The sequence below is a fragment of the Nerophis lumbriciformis genome, linkage group LG01 (genome assembly GCF_033978685.3).
Source record: "Nerophis lumbriciformis linkage group LG01, RoL_Nlum_v2.1, whole genome shotgun sequence".
Classification (NCBI taxonomy): domain Eukaryota; kingdom Metazoa; phylum Chordata; class Actinopteri; order Syngnathiformes; family Syngnathidae; genus Nerophis; species Nerophis lumbriciformis.
Window position 1 is genome coordinate 20,672,501 of NC_084548.2, and position 15,454 is coordinate 20,687,954.

A 15,454-nucleotide genomic window follows, 5' to 3' on the forward strand; every position below is an offset into this window, starting at 1 on the left:
AAAGGTGTTTAATGATAATACAAGCATGTTTAATACATATAGTTATTATTAATAAGTTAAAGGTGTTTAAAGATAATACAAGCATGTTTAACACATATAGTTAATATTGTTAACAAGTTAAAGGTGTTTAATGATAATACAGGCATGTTTAACACATATAGATTCCTTTCTTTCATGAAGACAAGAATATAAGTTGGTGTATTACCTGATTCTGATGACTTGCATTGATTGGAATCAGACAGTGGTGCTAAAAACGTCCGCATTTTCGAATGGAGGAGAAAAAAGTCCTCCTTTCTGTCCAATACCACATGAAAGTGGTTGGTTTTTGGCATCTTATTTGTCCAGCTTCCGTACTCCTTTGTTATATACACTTTACAAGAAATACATTGTCGGCAAACTCCGTAGCTTGCTAGCTTGTGCACGCCAGCTTTCTGAGACTCTTGTTTTGTTAGCGCAACTGTGCAGTCGGTCTTTGGAGTTTTGACAACAGGTACGGCGCCAGAGTCTGTTGAAATAAAGTGTTTCTCGCCTTCCAGTCGGTAATTTTAATGAGCTGGCAGCAGCCAGCGTCATCTCAGAAGACCCTCGGGTGCCGTGAATGTCAATCAAGTGACGAAAGTCACGTCATAGTGAAGATTTATGATCGCTCATTTTTAGGACTATTTTTTTAATGCCTGGCTGGTGATCGACTGACACACCCTCCGAGATCGACCGGTAGCTCGCGATCGACGTAATGAGCACCCCTGCAGGATGCTGGTTCTTCAGAGTATACAAAATAAGACTAATAGCGGGTGTATATATTCAATATATACATAAATACACGTAGATAAATATACACACGTATATATATATACACACACACATATATGCGTACATATACATACAGACATATATGTGCGTATATATATATATATACACACACACACACACACACACATACATATATGCGTATGTATGTACACATACCTACATACATATATATATATACACACACATACATATATATGCGTATATACATGCCTACATATATACGTATATAAACATACCTACATATATATATATATATATATATATATATATATATATATATATATATATATATATATGTATGTATGTACGTATGTATGTGTACATACACATACCTACATATATACAGTCATGGCCAAAAATATTGGCACCCCTGCATTTCTGTCAGATAATGCACCACTTCTCTCAGAAAATTGTTGAAATTACAAATGCTTTGGTATTCACAATGTTTGCATTGGAACAATACACATAAAACAAACAAACAAGAAAAAGTCAATTATGATATTATTTTACACAGAACTACAAAAATGGACTGGACAAAATTATTGGCACCCTCAGCTTAATATTTGGTAGCACACCCTTTGGAAAAAATAACTGAAATCAATCGCTTCTTGTAAGTTTCTTACACCTTGCTACTGGAATTTTGGCCCACTCTTCTTTTGCAAACTGCTTCAGGTTCCTCAGATTTGAAAGGTGCCTTCTCCCAACTGCTGTTTTTAGATCTCTCCACATGTTTTATAAGATTTAGATCTGGACTACCGGTAATTAATTCAGAACTCTCCAGTGCTTTGTCTTACGCCATTTTTGTGTGCTTTTTGAAGTATGCTTTGGGTTGTTGTCCTGCTGGAAGACCCATGACTTCTGACGGAGACCCAGCTTTCTGACACTGGGCCCTACATTATGCCCCAAAATTCTTTGGTAGTCCTCAGATTTCATGATGCCATGCACACAGTCAAGGCACCGGTACCAGAAGCAGCAAAGCAGCCCCAAAATATTAGTGGACCTCCACCATGTTTGACTGTATGTGTGGTGTTCTTTTCTCTGAAGGCCTCATTTTGTTTTCAGTAAACAGTGTGATGACATGCTTTAACAAAAAGCTCAACTTTAGTCTCATCTGTCCACAGGACGTTCTCCCAGAAGGATTTTGGCTTCCTCAGGTAAGATTTTGCAAACTCCAGTCTTGCTTTTTTATGTCTCTGTGTCAGCAGCAGGGTCCTCCTGGGTATCCTACCATAGCGTCCCTTTTCATTGAGATGGTGACGGATAGTGCGAGCTGACACTGTTGTACCCTGTGTCTGCAGGTCAGCTTGAATTTGTTTGGAACTGGATCGAGGTTCTTTATCCACAATTTTAACAATTCTTCGTTGCAGTCTTTCATAAATGTTTCTCTTCCGTTCATGTCCAGGGAGGTTAGCTACAATGCCAAGGGCTTTAAACTTCTTGATGACATTGCACACAGTAGACACAGGAACATTTACATCTCTGGAGATGGACGTGTAGCCTTGAGATTGTCCATGCTTTTCCACGATCTTGGTTCTCAAATCTTCTGACAGTTTTTTGCTCTTCTTTCTTTCCTCCATGCTCATTGTGGTACACACAACACAAAGGTTGAGTCAACTTTTCTCCATTTCAACTGGCTGAAAGTGGGATTTTTATATTGCCAGCACCTGTTACTTGCTACAGGTGAGTTTAATTACAAATTAAAGGAGCATCACATGCTTAGAACACAACTATTTCTTACAATTTTGAAAAGGTGCCAATCATTTAGTCCTGTCCATTTTTGGAGTTCTGTGTAAAATAATATCAGATTTGGCTTTTTTTTTGTGTTGTTCCAATGCAAACAAAACAAATAAACATGTGAATACCAAAGCATTTGTAATTTCAACAATTTTCTGGAAGAAGTGGTGCATATATACTAAGGATTTAAATCTCTTTGTGATGGACTATTCGCTTCGCATCGCAATACATTGGTTATGATGTGATTAGAAAACGATTCATTTATAAAATAAAACAATTCGATGCGATTTTATTTAGTGTGTGAAGGATTCGATACCATTCGATTTAGTGTATGAACGATTTGATACGATTTGATTTAGTGTATGAACGATTCATTACGATTTGATACTGTGTATTAAGATTTGATTCTATGGTTGACATTTGTTGATGTACACTTTCTAATTTACACGACAAAAGAACAAAAGCATTCCTTCCTGCGCATAAAATCCACAGCTGCTGTCTCCTGTTTGAGCTGCTGTTTACAGTGGCTGCTCACATATTCTTTCTTGCTAGCATTCCTAACCCCTAAAATTGGCAGATTTTTGTTAAATAAATATGCGCAAAAGATCCTATTCAAGTTGGTAATCGTTTATAAATATGTGATAAAACAGTGTCAAATGTACATACTGCATAGTGTTCCCTCAAGACTTTGCGGTTCCCTTACTGCAGTCAGTGCATCTAATTTTATACCTTGGGAACACGATGAGACTATTAAAAGGAGTCAGTTTGCCGAATCTGCGTGAGAATGGTGCTAACAAAGAAATCAAACATGACAAACTTGGATGTCCACTTGAAAAGCAACCACCCGACTGAATAATTCCAACTGGTAAAAGAAATGCACATAAAGATGCAGAGCCTTTGTCCCGACAGTCCACACTCACTGAGGCGTTTGGTCAGAACAAACCAAACAGCACAAACTAGTGTGCATTCAAGGAAAGTGTGGTTCAAATCACTACATTACCAAAAACATGTTGCCCTTTAATACTGTTGAAAAACGAACATTTCGAAAAACGCTGCAAACGTTTGACAGACATTTGTCATGTTGTCATGTTATGTTGGTGTTTCTCGCTCAGAATCTGCCAGACTAAAGTTGTTTGGCATATGGCCTGTTGATACATCGTCTTATACTGTGGTGTTTATACTCTTACTATGCACGTTTGTTTTTAAAAGGTCCCAACTGGATTGTCAGTTAAGTAATGTACAACTCTACCTCTGCCTACATGTTCAATATTGAAGTGCAACTTGGTTTGTCAATATTTTATTTAGCTTTTTAATTTATTGTTTTGGTTTTAGGGTCCCTCACCCCCTCCTCACCAGAGACAGAACCAAGTTTATTGCTTTTTGTTGTGATTCTAATTGAAGTGCAAAATTTTGCTAATAGAGTTTATTTTATTTGTATTTGTTTTATTTAACCTGTAGATTTAAAACTTAACATTTCAATTACAATGTTAAAATATACAATAAATACAGCATTATTGCATTTGAAAGGGTATACTTGCAGTATTATTATGTATTATCATTACATCAGTGGTTAATTTGGTCTCAAAATATTATCGACAATGGTGTCATTTATTGGCAATAATTTGCAGGTCAATATATCGTTGAGCAAAATTTGTTATCGGCCCAGGCCTACTCATACATTCCCATTTAGAATAGTGAAAACTACAATTTTGTCAAGAAAGGTTGCATATTCTTAACTGAAAGTTTCATTATTAGCGCAACACTGCACAGAAGGGTAGCAGACAGGAAAAATATGATGATAACCAAGTAAAAATGGACACACGGTGAGAGAAAATGATGCACATTTGTTTGTCCTTGCTGCTTATTAACCTGAAATATATAAAAGGAGCCCTCTTTTTCAGTTTTTGGAAACATTTAAGACAAAATTACAGACAAAATATCTTGCTAGATAGATAAAATATGCTGCAAGAAAACTGTTGGGTGATTTTGCTTCACCTCACTATTACCTGAAAACAACTCATGCTCTACTGTTTGCTAATTTGCAGAATTATTAAAACACTTTTTTCAGTAAGTCTATACATGTTTGAAGACTCCAGGTTACTAATGTTTTAAGACAGAAGCAAAAGCCTTGACCCGCATGAGGAGATGTTGTTTGGTGCCACCTGTTGGTCTGCATGTGTAGATCTCTAGCTTGAAAATCTTCAAATGTTTTGAAGGAAAAGAAATACTCCTACATTCGGGTCAATGCGATAACAGAGAACGTATATTGCAAAGTGAGCTGTGCATAATCTTGATCGTTGTAATAGAATGGAAAGTAGGCCACAAAGTCCTACAAGTTGTGTGAGGACACTACAGAGTATGAGAGTGTTTGTGCATACCTGAGAGCAGCAGCATGGTAAGTGTCCACATAGTCAGAGATGAAGAGCTCTCGACTCCTGACCACTGGGTCTGTGATAACCAGCTCTCTTCCAGAATCTGCAATAAAATAAATAGTGATGTTATCTGCTTAGCATAGAGAGAGAACAAACATGATAGTTCAACTGTAACTATCAGCACAGGAAAAAGTGCGGAGGCCAATAATATACCCCGTGATTCAATTCAACTAATAAAGTGTGTTCCCCAGAGGTGAGGGCATTATGTCCAGCCCGCTACTTAAATGATTCTTGCAGGGGTTAAGACACACGAGCATCAAAGAGAATGAGGCAGTGCTTTGATGAATGAGCTGAGTTGTAGCATGCTGTGACCGCTGTCGTTGGGCCTTGTGATATTAATCCTAATAATCCAGAGTCCCTGCTGCAAGGACACACTGCACACAATGGAGCACCACACGTCACTGATACTTTTACCCTGCAGTGAACGGATCATAAAAATGCTGTATTTGGTTCCAACAACACATGGCATGAACTAAAACCTTTCCCCTTTGACCCTGTTAAGCTGTAACCATGTTTGTTTATGCATTTGACCCGTGGAGCCGCTGTGCCACCGTATATATTTAGAGTGCACTGCATTCTGTTGGACAAACTCAGAGGAGCTCAGTTGTCAGGGGCGCCGCTAACAGGATGTGTCAACAGGTGAGCGGCTTGTAAAAAGGTGGATACTTTAGATTATTTCTGAGTCTCAATAACACCTGTCACACAGACATGTGAAAAAAATGTGCGCGCATATATTAGGGCTGTCAAAAATAACAAGTTACCGTATTTTCCGCACTATAAGGCGCACCGGATTATTAGCCGCACCTTCAATGAATTACATATTTCATAACTTTGTCCACCAATAAGCCGCCCCGGACTATAAGCCGCGCCTACGCTGCGCTAAAGGGAATGTCAAAAAAACAGTCAGATAGGTCAGTCAAACTTTAATAATATATTAAAAACCAGCGTTCTAACAACTCTGTTCACTCCCAAAATGTACGCAAATGTGCAATCACAAACATAGTAAAATTCAAAATAGTGCAGAGCAATAGCAACATAATGTTGCTCGAACGTTAATGTCACAACACACAAAATAAACATAGCGCTCACTTTCTGAAGTTATTCTTCATTCGTAAATCCTTCGTCTTCGGTGTCCGAAGTGAAAAGTTGGGCAAATTTACGATCCACTGGCAGATGTTGGCGTCGTCTGGCGCTGCCTCCTCGTCTTAGTGAAGGTGTGTTCGCCTTCTGTCTTCCATTGTTCCCACGCAGTTAGCAGTCTAGCTTCGAATGGCCTGTTGACACCAATATCTAGCGGCTGGAGGTCTTTTGTCAATCCACCCGGAATGACGGCGAGTATTGAATTAAGCGCGTAAGCGTGTCTCTCAATGTGCTGTTATGAGCTAGCAAATATAACAACTACACTACCCAGCATGTAACGATAGTTACGAGCATGCGCGGTAGCCCTGAGAAGTTCCCACGCAGTTAGCAGTCTAGCTTCGAATGCCCTGTTGACACCAATATCTAGCGGCTGGAGGTCTTTTGTCAATCCACCCGGAATGACGGCGAGTATTGAATTAAGCGCGTAAGCGTGTCTCTCAATGTGCTGTTATGAGCTAGCAAATATAACAACTACACTACCCAGCATGCAACGATAGTTACGAGCATGCGCGGTAGCCCTGAGAAGTTCCCACGCAGTTAGCAGTCTAGCTTCGAATGCCCTGTTGACACCAATATCTAGCGGCTGGAGGTCTTTTGTCAATCCACCCGGAATGACGGCGAGTATTGAATTAAGCGCGTAAGCGTGTCTCTCAATGTGCTGTTATGAGCTAGCAAATATAACAACTACACTACCCAGCATGTAACGATAGTTACGAGCATGCGCGGTAGCCCTGAGAAGTTCCCACGCAGTTAGCAGTCTAGCTTCGAATGCCCTGTTGACAACAATATCTAGCGGCTGGAGGTCTTTTGTCAATCCACCCGGAATGACGGCGAGTATTGAATTAAGCGCGTAAGCGTGTCTCTCAATGTGCTGTTATGAGCTAGCAAATATAACAACTACACTACCCAGCATGCAACGATAGTTACGAGCATGCGCGGTAGCCCTGAGAAGTTCCCACGCAGTTAGCAGTCTAGCTTCGAATGCCCTGTTGACACCAATATCTAGCGGCTGGAGGTCTTTTGTCAATCCACCCGGAATGACGGCGAGTATTGAATTAAGCGCGTAAGCGTGTCTCTCAATGTGCTGTTATGAGCTAGCAAATATAACAACTACACTACCCAGCATGCAACGATAGTTACGAGCATGCGCGGTAGCCCTGAGAAGCGATGTTGTATGCTGGGAGTTCGAATGTGGTTATGAGCACGCTGTGAGAAAACGTTGAGAACTCAGTTAACACGCCTCGTCTGCATTATTTATAATTAGACAGACAACACACTTAATAGGAGCCATTTTGGGGTCTTTACATAAACACACAAATGGAAATGAAACGTCACATATCCCAGCATGCACCGCGCGCTTCTTCTACGGGGAAAAAAGATGGCGGCTGTTTACCGTAGTTGCGAGACCTAAACTTTATGAAAATGAATCTTAATATTTATCCATATATAAAGCGCACCGGGTTATAAGGCGCACTGTCAGCTTTTGAGAAAGTTTGTGGTTTTTAGGTGCGCCTTATAGTGCGGAAAATACGGTAACTCATGTGATTAACTACAAAAAGGGAAGGTTTTCGCATTAATCATGTACAGTTTGGACACACCTTCTCCTCATTCAATGTGTTTTCTTTATTTTCATGACTATTTACATTGTAGATTGTCAATGAAGGCATTAAAACGATGAATGAACACATGTGGAGTTATGTACTTAACAAAAAAGGTGAAATAACTGAAAACACGTTTTATATTCTAGTATCTTCAAAATAGCCACCCTTTGCTCTGATTACTGCTTTGCACACTCTTGGCATTCTCTCGATGAGCTTCAAGCACACCTGTGAAGAGACAACCATTTCAGGTGACTATCTCTTGAAGCTCATCGAGAGAATGCCAAGAGTGTGCGAAAAAGTAATCAGAGCAAAGGGTGGCTATTTTGAAAAAACTAGAGTATAAAACATGTTTTCAGTTATTTCACCTTTTTTTTGTTAAGTACATAACTCCACATGTGTTCATTCATAGTTTTGATGCCTTCAGTGACAATCTACAATGTAAATAGTCATGAAAATAAAGAAAACACATTGGATGAGAAGGTGCGTCCAAACTTTTGGCCTGTACTGTACATATGCAGATTTAACACAATTAATTTGGACCGTGCATGCTCCTTTACCTTCACCGTGGATGGTTACCTGAAAGGCGGCGCGGGTTGTTATACGGTCACTGATCAGGCCAATGCATACGTTAGTGCAAATATGACTGAGGAGACTCCGACCGTTGCGCTTACCGCCAATTTTGCTTTAAAATAAACCCAAACAGGACTTTAGACAAAACTGTCACCAGTTTTTGAGCAAATATCCCTCTTGTCTCCCTGTAACGTATGTCTGCTCTTAGTGGGACTGTGCTGAAAATGAAAGTTCAGTTCTTATGTGTCTTTTACATGTTAAAGAATGGACAATAATAAAGCATCTTGAATCTTGAATAAAGGACGTACATTCAGGTAAGGCTGCAATGACTAATCAACAAAATCAAATATTTAGAGTAGAAAAAAGCATAGATTTATATTCTATTGTTTGGATAAAGCGTTTAATGAGTGTACTAACTAATACAATTTGATCAAATCTGGACCTCATGAAGTGGCCGGAACTTGAAATATGCAAACATAGTTTAGAACAGTGGTTCTCAAACTTTTTTCACCACGTACCACCTGAGAAAACACTTTGCTCTCCAAGTACCACTATAATGCCCATCCATCCATTTTTTTTTACCGCTTTTCCCTTGATTAACATTAAAAAACAGTATACCTGTACAGTATTCGTTAAAAACAAGGGTGAGGTTTGATTTAACAAGTATATTTAATATTTTGGCCACTGTAACATTACACTAAGTTTAAACAGTAACTGTATTTGAATAATCTATATTAAGTTTAATTAAGTGATTCTTTGGTGTACAACTCAATGGAGCACGTGTACCACATGTTTGAAAATCACTGGTTTAGAACATATACATTTCAATGTTGATTATCTGCATTTATTTAAAAAAAGAAGAGCTTATGGCAAGCAAAAAAATATTTGTTTAGTGAGAATATTTTCCTTAAAATATAATGTTTAAAATGTGTTGTATCCAATAACTTGATTAATCGAACAAACTAATCGATAGATTACTTGATTAATAAAATAATTGATAGCTGAAGACTTACATTCAATTAAAACATTCAAAAAAATGTCCTTGTTGACATTCCGACAATAAAACTGCATTTGTGAAATTTGTGTTGTTTTTTTCCCCCAAGTTAATTTTAATTATGCAAGCAAATCATTTACTGTGATTAATCACGATTAATCAGATTTTTTAAGAAAAAACCCCAATTTGATTAGATAAATGAAACAACTGGATTAGATAAATGGCCATTAAATAATGGATTTTTGTGACAAAATTTCAAGTCAATCCATTTAATAACAGCGCCACCATCTGATGTATTTGTTAAATTACAGCACAGGCAACGTTTTGACAAATTGTCACACTTGTAAGTATCAAGAATCAATGCAAAGTCCTAATTATTTCACATGACTGTATGGAAACTAGGCCTGGGTGATACATAGATTTTATCGACAAATTAGTATTTTGTTGCAGATGATTTAAAAATGAAAAATCTTTTTTTTTTGTCCTTTTTGGCCCCATGAGCTTCTGTAGCACTCGCCCATTCCTTTACTTATTCATTGGAGATTCAAGACATGGCTAATGCTAACGCTAGCGAGAGCGAGACATTTGTTCCACAGAATAGAGAAGTGTTGTCAGCATTTTGCTTTTGCTGCTTGGAACAAGTGGCTGAACGGTGCAAAGTTTGTTAAAAAAAGGTAGCAGCACAAACTTATTCCAGTATCTGAAACCAAAACCTCCAGTCGAGTGCGGTAAATGCAACTCTACGAGCCGAACAAGACCGCAACAGCAAACAAACTCTGGTTAAAATGCATCTTACTGTGGTGGAGCTATTTACAAAATGTATGTATAATGATACCATGTATGATGAGAAAGAAGCACAATGAACAGAGGGATCACTAAAGCAGTCGCTCTGCACACTGCCAAGATGTGTGAATGAAAAAGCCTACCTTTATTCAGTTAATTAAACTATTTTATACAGTCTTATCAATGTTTTACTTGATTATTTATTTGCATACAATGTATAATACTACATTTCCACTCACAGAAGTATTCAATTCAAGACAGAAGTTTTAAATTTTCACATTAATCTCAATGTTGGAGATTATTTATTTGCATGAAATGTGCAATACTACATTTTTGTTAACAGAAGTATTTTATTCAAGACAAAAGTATTGCTTCCCAAAGGAAGCTCTTAATTTAATTTTTTTGTATTTTACTATTCCATAAAAAGAACAACATTATTCAAATTATAATGTACTAAGAACACGATGCAGTGTCATTTCAAACTACTACTTTTTGATCAAATAAAAGAACAACTTGTTTGGAATTATCTCTGTCATTTGTATTCAATGGTTTCTTTAAAAAGTAGGGGGGAAAAAGGAACATTTTTGTAAAAAAATAACACTAATCTGAGATTTTATTTTTAGATCATATCGTCCAGGCCTAATGGAAACACCATTAAAATGGATGGACTGTTCATATGTTTAATTCCAGTTCGTGAAATTAAATATCATAAACCAAAAATGATTGAAACAATATCAACACATCCCTTCTCTAAAGCTAAAAAAAAAGTTACCCACATACACCAAGGATATGCCAAAAAGTAATTTGTGCAGATACAGTGATGTTAAAAAGAGAAAATATTTGAAGATAAATAATAAAATGTTAACACTGAAACTGTATAAATTACTTTTAAATACATTTTTATGCAAATCAGTGTGGCAGTGTGAACATGGCCTCAGACCTAGGACGTTAGTTTTTTGTTGAGGATGTTGTATTGCTGGACATGTTTATGTGTTATGAGAGCCCCTGGTGTTGTTGAGTGTGTGTATGCTCAAGGGGCACATGACACTGCAGGTTATTAACACTTGACAGCACTGCAGCCAGCCCTGAAGGAGTCTCGTTACCAGGGGAACAGTGCACCACCACTAAATTGGATCCTACTGCCTGGGACACTAGGTTTATGTTTGAAATGCAACCCACAGCTCGTTGCTGTATACCCCACACAACTGGAGAGCATTCGGGTGCATGTGTTTGTGTGTGAGTTTGTGTAAGGGAGGGATACTTGTCTTACATTGTGCAGTCTTACCGTTCTCATTGTGACGATCCTGCACCAGGTGCTGGTAGACCGAGTCGGGCACTTCAGACTGGCGGTAGTACCATTTGACATTCATTAGCAGATGGTCCCGTTTACTCTGCAACACAGGAGACGCCCAGAGAGGGTAAGACACACCAGGACACATTTTGTTTGAAGGTGACGTCACAAACATGCCCCCCGTTAACACTGATGCTGCACGTTAATTCTAAATCACACAGATGATGCCAACACGGCATACAGGGAGACTAAATCAATTAAAAAGGGATTGAAGAACATTTACCGCAATAATACAGCAAAGAGGTAGGTGAGGAAAGGTATTAGATTAGATTAGATTAGTTTATTTCAAAGGGGACAATGCAATTTCATAAAACACGTGACTACACATGGTTAAAAAAGCCAGAATTAGCCAGAAGGCTAGTTTTCATCTGTAGTCCCCCGGCCATGATGTAAAAAAAGGCAGTAAAATTACAATTTAAAAGAAAAAGAAAAGAAAGAGAGAGAAAAAGAAAAAAAAAAACACAATGCATATAGAATATGATATAACATTTATCTTAGCATCAAAGCAGGCTCATCTTTTAGTGCTGACAGCTGTAGGCGTTGATAAGACACATTTTCATTTTTTTTGTGAAGGCCTTGTAAATTGTGACCAGTTTAACCTCCTCGGGTACTGAGTTCCACACATTTGCACTCCTTACTGGCCAGGCCGACTTACTGAAAGTGCTCCTGCGCAGAGGAATATAACAGTCACCTCTGACAGAGCCTCGAGTGACACGCTCACAGCTGTTTCTTTGGCTAATGAACTCTGCCAAAGGATCTGGAGACAATTCATGCAATACTTCATAGGTCACTTTTAAGTCTGTAAATGTGTGAAGACTGTCCCAGTTTAAAATATTGTATTTTTTATTTTTTTAGAATGGCACAGTGATGATAGTGCCTAGGGTTTTTTTTATCTATAGCCTTAATTGCTTGTTTGTACACAATTTCCAATGTTTTTTTTAAAACTCTGACCAGCCTGAGGCAAGCTGGTAAGGCAATAGTTAAAGTGGCTGAAAATTATCAAATGCAAATACAATTCTGCAGCTTCAGTTGACATTTCATTTCGAATTGCATGTAAAATAACGAGATAAAACTTGATTATTTTACACAATTTGCCAATATGGGCTTTAAAGGAAAGCTCAAATCTATTATTAACCCAACATATTTATATTGGCTGACAATTTGTATTCTTTCTCCATTAATATGTATTGTCCCAGGCAAAGCGGGTTAATTTTGCCCCTAATAAATCAATCTATTCTTTGGGTGACTCAAAATAAGTGTGGAGTTAGACTTTACAGTTACACAGATGGAAAGCCACTCTGCATAATTTTTTCTATGCTCAGTATGCTGCCATCTGCTGGTTTTAGAATAAGGTTCAACACACAGGAGGCTTGTAATTCCTAAAATAGCCAGCAGGTGGAAGCACAGCGGTGAGAAGAGATACATGTGAAAGACAAAGAGGGAGATGAGAGGAAGATTGCTTGAAAGTGATGCTAGAAATGATACAGATTAAAAGTGCAAAACAGTAAATAGTATTTTGATTGCATGTGTATTTACATACATATTGTGGCTTCATATAAAACCAACTTAGCATCAGGGTAGTTTGGCAGAACATTTGAAGACGGACGGACTGTGACGCTATCTTATCAAACTGTGCGTGACACAAACCAGACAAACAGAAAATGACTGAATGGAAAAAAAAGGCAGTTTCTGCTACTTGCTATCTGGTCTATATCGTGTGCTCAGGAACATGAGGTCAGATATTTTCAGTACATTGTTCTGTTATGTCACAGGGGAGGGGGTTGAGCCAAGCAACCCCTGCAAGCCCACCTCTGGTTTTCACATTCTCCTCTAAACCACTGCCCTCCCTTTTTTTCCCTTAATCGTTCTCATTCCGGCCCTACACTCGATTTTCTTCCCCTTGTGCCTTCAACCTTGAGCATGGAGGAGGAAGTGAGCCTGGACATGTTAAACAGCAGCTGGTATGTAGTCAGTCAGCTGCATTGACTCCTCGGTGTTCACACATCAGAAAGCACACACACACACACACACACACACACACACTTGGACTGGACAGAGAGACACACTAATGGACTGAGACAGAACCTCAGCAGTGTGAAGAGATTTGTGCAGTGACGTCACTTCCCCCCTCCCAATCTCCCCCGTGTCTATCCACTTAATAAGCATCGGACTGCTACCGCCAAACAAACAGTTATCTAGTGCTTGTACAGCATATAATTAATACTTATAGAGGACCGTAAATGCTGTCTTTAACATTTTCATTTAATACTGGAAAATGTGCTTAAGAACATTAAAGTGCATGGCAGAAGCATAAGCGTCCAAAATAGCTGCTGCTCTCCAGAGCATATTGCTGTTTGGAAGGCTCAGTGGTGTTAAGCCCTCTTGGGCAAAAGTGGGAGGAAAACTGAGAGTGCAACATATGGAGTGGATGTGGGAGAGACGCATAGCTTTCAATTATGACAATTTGACAAAAAATGTAGTGCAATAAAAACATGGTGAGTAAATGACAGGGTGCAAAACCGCTAAAAGTCTGAATAAAAAATGTTGCTTGTATTGTACTGACTTTCATCACATCTATCATGAAAACCAGACACAATAAGGGAACCACTAAGACATGGCTCTTAATCTATGGCCTGGGGGCCAAATCTGACGCCATACCGGTCACGACGAGCTTAGCTCCAAACCTTGGAGACAAATATTTTTGCAGCAAATTCCTCAAACACAAGAGTGCTCCTTTTGTATAGAGCAGTGGTTCTTAACCTTGTTGGAGGTACCGAACCCCACCAGTTTCATATGCGCGTTCACCGAACCCTTCTTCAGTGAACAAATAATAATAATAATTTTCAAATTGAAGGCAAAGTTATGTTTTTTTTACTAGTGCACAAAATGAACCATGCATGAACATCACCTTGTTCAAAGAACAAAACCAACACAGAGCATGAACTCACAACAAATTACACACCTGCAAGTCAGTGTGAGTTCTGCTGTTGCCTTTGAGAGACCAGTTCAGATATGTGTGGCTTCACCTTGGCAAGTGCCACTCTCATGTCATTTTAAATGATAAAATAAAATAATTTATTTATTTTCACAGCAAAGTCTGTTCCTTTTCTTCGTTTTCCACCCAGACATACAATACTAGTACACAGCTCATGAAAAACAATATTTTTTGTTATTGTCATTGTAAGTGGGCCAAAACACTTACAGGTAAAAGCCAGTAAATTAGAATATTTTGAAAAACTTGATTTATTTCAGTAATTGCATTCAAAAGGTGTAAGTTGTACATTATATTTATTCATTGCACACAGACTGATGCATTCAAATGTTTATTTCATTTAATTTTGATTATTTGAAGTGGCAACAAATGAAAATCCAAAATTCCGTGTGTCACAAAATTAGAATATTGTGTAAGGCTAATACAAAAAAGGGATTTTTAGAAATGTTGGCCAACTGAAAAGTATGAAAATGAAAAATATGAGCATGTACAATACTCAATACTTGGTTGGAGCTCCTTTTGCCTCAATTACTGCGTTAATGCGGCGTGGCGTGGAGTCGATGAGTTTCTGGCACTGCTCAGGTGTTATGAGAGCCCAGGTTGCTCTGATAGTGGCCTTCAACTCTTCTGCGTTTTTGGGTCTGGCATTCTGCATCTTCCTTTTCACAATACCCCACAGATTTTCTATGGGGCTATGGTCAGGGGAGTTGGCGGGCCAATTTAGAACAGAAATACCATGGTCCGTAAACCAGGCACGGGTAGATTTTGCGCTGTGTGCAGGCGCCAAGTCCTGTTGGAACTTGAAATCTCCATCTCCATAGAGCAGGTCAGCAGCAGGAAGCATGAAGTGCTCTAAAACTTGCTGGTAGACGGCTGCGTTGACCCTGGATCTCAGGAAACAGAGTGGACCGACACCAGCAGATGACATGGCACCCCAAACCATCACCCAACCATGCAAATGTTGCATTTCCTTTGGAAATCGAGGTCCCAGAGTCTGGAGGAAGACAGGAGAGGCACAGGATCCACGTTGCCTGAAGTCTAGTGTAA

General features: G+C 38.7%; 1 protein-coding gene across 3 annotated transcripts in view; it reads right to left on the reverse strand.

Moving 5' to 3' along the window:
* The window catches only part of rerea (arginine-glutamic acid dipeptide (RE) repeats a), a 333,506-nt gene that overhangs the window by 73,699 nt on the left and 244,353 nt on the right, over positions 1 to 15,454 (reverse strand). For all 3 annotated transcript variants that reach the window (XM_061977159.2, XM_061977142.2, XM_061977151.2), the window contains exons 4-5: positions 11,350 to 11,455; positions 4,923 to 5,019 (exon numbers count right to left, since the gene is read on the reverse strand). In XM_061977159.2, the coding sequence (XP_061833143.1) occupies positions 4,923 to 5,019; positions 11,350 to 11,455 (203 nt within the window). The remainder of the gene's footprint in view (positions 1 to 4,922; positions 5,020 to 11,349; positions 11,456 to 15,454) is intronic.